Source organism: Mustela lutreola, chromosome 5 (genome assembly GCF_030435805.1).
Source record: "Mustela lutreola isolate mMusLut2 chromosome 5, mMusLut2.pri, whole genome shotgun sequence".
NCBI lineage: Eukaryota > Metazoa > Chordata > Mammalia > Carnivora > Mustelidae > Mustela > Mustela lutreola.
Window position 1 is genome coordinate 22,366,477 of NC_081294.1, and position 6,000 is coordinate 22,372,476.

The window sequence follows — 6,000 nt, forward strand, 5'->3', positions numbered from 1 at the left end:
CACTTGCTTTAAGTTTTCTGACTTTCTAGAACCAAAACCCTGTACAACAGCCAGTCACTCCACCTATTAAATCTAGGTGGTTACAAGGCATTTTTCTACCACAGATATTGAACTGTGGCCAAAGACTCAGCTCCACCAGTGGTGTCTTCTTGTATACTCAGTTAAATCTACCACTTTATAAGAATAATCATCACTTTCTTTCTTTTTTTTTTTCTTTTTAAGACTTTATTTATTTATTTGAGAAAGAGAGAGAAAGGACGAGAGAGCATGTGTGCACACACACATGAGCAGGAGAGGGGCAGAGTGAGAGGCAGCTGCTGCACATTGGACTCCCCACTCCCTGCTGAGTGGGGAGTCCAATGTGGGACTTGATCCCAGGACCCTGGGATCATGACCTGGACTGACATCCAAACGCCCCTCATCCTCACTTTCATATTCAAGTGAGAAAAGCCCCATCTAGATTGCCCTGGCCTTGGAATCTAGACCCAAGTGGAGAGCACTCAGGTGTCAATGAAGAATGGAATTGGAAGGGAGGGTCACAGTCCCAGAAACAAGAGATTTTACACCTATGAGAGCCACTAAAGCTAAACAAATGGCACTTCTTGGTGAAGAAGTCTTCCAGTACTGCAATAAATTAAAAGAACTTCACATCACTCTCTCCCAAATCATTCTCAACCTCTGCAATTAAATGAATTTGTGTTTCCCCCATTTTAAAAAATTAAGTGCTTTATAAAATGAATAGTATCTTATTTATAAAAAAAAAAAATCTTGTCTCAGCAGTATAATATGAGGACAGTTCCATTAGTTAGCTCCCCATAGGTGTTGGTATGGGGTCTTTAGAGTCTATCCTGCATGTAGTACCTGATACTGGTTATCAGTGCAGCAGGTTAAATTTAATGCAATATGGCAAAAGAAAATACTGACAGCAACTATGTTGGGGGCAAACACAGCATATTCACATAATCACTCACAGACTTTTACTTAGTCTTAGATTTAAAAGACAGATTCTCTGTGGCTGATCAATGTCAGTCTCTTGGGATGCACTAAAATGAAATTCAAAAAAAGCTAATTCAAATCATTCTGGAATTATAGACAACTATACTGGAAAGCCTCTAAAACACTGAGAAAGAGAGAGAGAACAAAGAAAAGGGCATAAATGCACCTAGATCATGTTTTCTAGGTGCTGAGAATAAGAGTTGGGGCAGGTGTCTCATGTGATAGATCTAGCAGATACAATAAATGAGAAAAGATGTTAAATATATTGTTTTTTAAATTATAAACAGAATTCCTTTACTATCTCTAAGAGCCCGCTGTCAAGATTTAATTTAATATTTCATTAGTTTCCTCTCTTGATACTGTTTCCTTTTCTGTACAGGTCAATAACTGTAAATTATTTGTTTTCAGTGATGGTGGATATAATGGTAAGGACAACCAGAACAATGATAGTGCCTGGTCATTTCTATGTACCATGAATTCTATTGGAAAAACCTATAAATACAAGCTCGGCTTAATAAGATCTGTGTTTTTTATTGCAAACAAAATAAGTAAAAATACACTACTCGATATTAGATATTAGTTACTATATTTCTTTTTTAAAAAAATATCCTCTTCTTTGCCTGTTCTAAATGTGTTATTTCTTACAGGTCTGATACTGATTTGAGTATTCTTGTACGTACTGGCGTTAACCAGCTGTGACTGAAGGATGCTCAGGTACTCTACTGTTCAGACATGTTTTGACACATCTAAGTTAGGGTGAGGAAGGTTCTTCCAGGACGTGGAATTCCTTCTTTAGCAAGAATAGTGGGATGGAGACTTACTCTGAATAAAGAAGAAGTGGAAACTGGAAAGGTTAAAGAGATTAGTCTAAAAATAAAAACTGCCATTCCCATTATTCTCGAGATCAGACTGCAAGAACATGAGAAGGCTTGGCACCAACTAAATGGATCTGAAGAGACATTCTAATTCCTAATCCATAATCTACAAGGGAAAAATAAGGTACCACCATGAGTAATTATGGGAGTGTAGTTTGTGAGGAGGACTGATGTATAGGTTATGATAGTATCTTTGATAACAAAATGTATCAGTTTTGTGGTGGTAATGGAGGTTTAAAGCTTATTACATGGGAAATCAAGATTTTCTGCATATATGAACATATAGGAAAACCTATTTTTTTTAAAACACCTGCATTATACCACTTTAGAGGCAAAGGATGGTTTCTCCCTTTATTAGATCTTCTATTGATAATATATATTTTCATTACAACATCTTTCAAATGGTCCCTCTAAGTGGAAAGACTCCAGGTATTATAACAAGGAATCTTGAAGTATAGGTCCTTAGGGAAACATTTTAGTTAAAAGAAGAAGCTACTTAGAATCATTTCTTACATGAGAGGAAGGATTTGGAACCATATCAAATCACTGGTTAATCTGTAAAATAATAAATGCCATAGGAATAGAAAAAAATAGGAATTTATGAGTCAGAAAGGCAAGTTTCATTAAGATTTTGTTCGTGGAATATGTATACTCCAGAGTCTGTACAACACTTTTCATTTTATTTAATTGATAATGCGATTCTTCTCTATGTGCAAGGTTGCATAGCTCATATTAAACACACTTATTTGAGGGGCACCTGGGTGGCTCAGTGGGTTAAGCCTCTGCCTTCAGTTCAGGTCATTGATCTCAGGGTCCTGGGACTGAGCCCTGCATCGGACTCTCTGCTCAGCAGGGAGCCTGCTTCCCCTTTTCTCTCTGCCTGCCTCTCTGCCTACTTGTGATCTTTCTCTCTTTCTCTGTCAAATAAATAAATAAAATCTTTAAAAAAATAAACACACTTATTTGAAATATCTTACATCTTATACATCCTGAAAAAGCATAGGTTTTCATTAGCTGCTGTATTCCCTCCCTAACCTCCAACAATAAAACACACAAAAATACCTCATCAAACCCTTACTACTTTTAAATTTTTAGAAAACTAAAAAAACTACTTAAATAATTATTTAATCCATAAAAATAAATTTATTATTTTGTGAAACTCATTACAGGAGGTATTAACTTGTAATTCTACATTTTCTCTCTTTTTTATTTTCATTTTATTTCCTCTTGTCTTTTAACATATCTTTATAATTCCATCACCCTTTTGCTCATAAGAAAAAAAAGTGGCATTTTTAAATATCAAGTAATATGTGTTAGAGCTTTGCTAACCATCTCATCACCAGTTTGTTGCAAGAGATTTATAAATCAGATTTTCATTAAAAAAGAAAAAGAATCAACACCATATGTTCTGCTGAATCCCATGCAGCTGTTGCTACAGCAGCTTAATAACGTGTAAACAGGAAAGCATTCAGTACTTTGTACAATATACAAGACTGTAACTCCTTTCAAATATGCTTTTTTTAAAAATATTAAGATTAAAATCTAAGAAAGCATGGTAAAATGAAATAACTTTGAAGTGTTAACATTTATTTTATAGAAAAGGAGTTCTCTTTGAATCAGAAGCTAAATGAGTATCTATAACTGAAATTAAAATACCGAGGTATGCTTGAAATTGAAATAGAAAAGCAGACTCAAAGAAGAATGTGGTGTATTAATGCATCTCCTCCAGTAATCTTAACTTTATTACATGTACTGTTTGCCTAAATATCAATCTAGTTGGCACTTTTATTACAATCCTGAAAATGGAAAGAGAGCAAATGAACCATTTACTGCTTTTATTTTCTAAGTATAATCATGTTTCTGCTTTCCATTCAATGATAGTCAACTTTTTTTTTTTCCTCCAACATAAAACATTCCTGAGTGTTAATGATCAGTTATGGTAAGAGTTTGATATTGCGAGGCTTGTATATATTAAAATGTACAAAATGCCAGAATCAATTATTTATATTTTTTAGTTGAAAGGTTAGGAAGTAATGCCCTATTGTAAAAACTTGTATAATTTAAATAATGTTTATGGGCCAAGTGCATATGAGATATAAACACTCCCCTAGATATATATTTTAAATTTATTGAGTTTAAAATAACAAGGCTAAAAGAGAAAAATCTTTTTTAAAATAAAGCCCCATAAAAAAGATAATAATTTTTCTAAACATTAATTTTCATATAAAATTACATGCTTATCTTCCATTCCCAAGAAACACCTCAGAACGATAATTAATTTTCTGGCATTAATATAAATTTACATTACTTCTGCTTGTATTATGATCAAAACAGATGTACTCATGAATTTGTGTGAAAAATATGTTCTTGTCATAGATATAAGACAGGTGACTACTTCCTTCTAGTATGAGGATATCATAAGAATAATCTGCAGACCAATATTCTTATTAAATATATATAAAGAACCTTCAAAAATTACTAACAAAATGAATTCAAACAAATATAAAAATATTATATAAAACCAAGTGGGCTTCATCCAAAGAATGAGTTGTCAATTTTATATATGAAAATTATCAATATAACAAAATAGATTAATGAGTTAAATGACAAACAGAGCACAAAATCATCTCAGTAGGTACAGAAAAACCATGTGCCAAAATCCAACACCCTTTAATGATAAAGGTACTCCAAAAGCTAGGAATAAAAGCAAAATCCTTCAACTTGTTAAAAAAAACCTACAAAAAATTCACAGCTCATATCAAAGTTCATGGGGAAAGACTGAATGCTGTATGCCCTAGATTAGGAACAAACCCATTTACAATAGAATGAAAAAGAATTAAATTGTTCAGAAAAAATATGAAAAAAGTAAGATAAAAACTTTAAATTTTTTTAAAATAAATTTTATATTCATGAATATCCCATGTCTATTGTTACATGACAATACTCAAATTAGTTTTTAAGACTTTTGATGCACATTGTCAAATTACTCTCCAGAACATTTTTTTATTTAAATCCAATTTAGTTAACATATGAGAATGCTTTTATTTACAGTCTATCAGCAATATATAGGAAGGTCAACTTATCCTCACCTATGACAATTCAAAGTGTTATCATTTTAAGAAAATCTCTGCTAGTTTAGTATTTTATATTTTCTATTTCTTTGATGACAAAGGAGATTAAACATTTCTTCTGACACATATTCATTATTTTTTTCTATAATTGTCTTTCTCTTTTTTTAATTTAAATTCAATTGGTAACATATATTACATCATTAGTTTCTGATGTACTGTTCAATGATTTTTTTTTTAGTGGATTTGGGGCCCGTTTGCTGGAGCTGTGTAACCAGGGCCTGTTTGAATGCCTGGCCCTCAACCTGCACTGCTTGGGGGGACAGCAGATGGAACTGGCTGCAGTCATCAGTGGCCGAATTCGTCCCATGTCTCGTGGGGTGAACCCATCCTTGGTGAGCTGGCTGACCACTATGATGGGACTAAGGCTTCAGGTGGTTCTGGAGCACATGCCCGTGGGCCCTGATGCCATCCTCAGATACGTTCACAGGGTCGGTGATCCCCCCCAGCCCCTTCCTGAGGAGCCAATGGAAGTTCAGGGATCAGAAAGAACTTCCCCTGAACTTCCCCTCATTTAAAAATATTTCAAGTATGCCTGGAACATTAAAAAAAAAAGATGCTGCTGTTTTAGAAGTGTACCGATTTTATTAAACATTTTAGTCTAGAAGTTCCTTCATTCTCACTCTTAAAGGAAATCATTATCTTGATTACTGACAGTATGGATTTCTCTCAGGTAATTTTGAAAATTAGTTCTGGAATTCGCCTTCCTCAATTTTTTTTTGTTTTTTTACATTTTTCCTTCTTTCCATTTGCTTCAAAATTGATATCTCATCCTTCTCCTACAAAACATAGTACCAGGGGCATCTGGGTGGCTCAGTGGGTTTGCCTCTGCCTTCGGCTTGGGTCGTGGTCTCAGGGTCCTGGGATCGAGTCCCGCATTGGGCTCTCTGCTCAGTGGGGAGCCTGCTTCCTCCTCTTTCTCTCTCTCTCTCTCTTCCTGCCTGCCTCTCTGCCTGCTTGTGGTGTCTCTCTGTCAAATAAATAAAATCTTTAAAAACAAA

At 34.4% G+C, this 6,000-nt stretch overlaps 1 protein-coding gene across 1 annotated transcript in view; it reads left to right on the forward strand.

The window, feature by feature from the left end:
• The window catches only part of LOC131831099 (large proline-rich protein BAG6-like), a 42,619-nt gene extending 37,102 nt beyond the window's left edge, over window positions 1-5,517 (forward strand). Inside the window, exons 2-3 of the mRNA XM_059173334.1 lie at window positions 1,644-1,710; window positions 5,181-5,517. Coding sequence (XP_059029317.1) covers window positions 1,703-1,710; window positions 5,181-5,517 — 345 coding nt within the window. The 5' untranslated portion in view covers window positions 1,644-1,702. The remainder of the gene's footprint in view (window positions 1-1,643; window positions 1,711-5,180) is intronic.
• The last annotated feature ends 483 nt before the right edge of the window (window positions 5,518-6,000 follow it).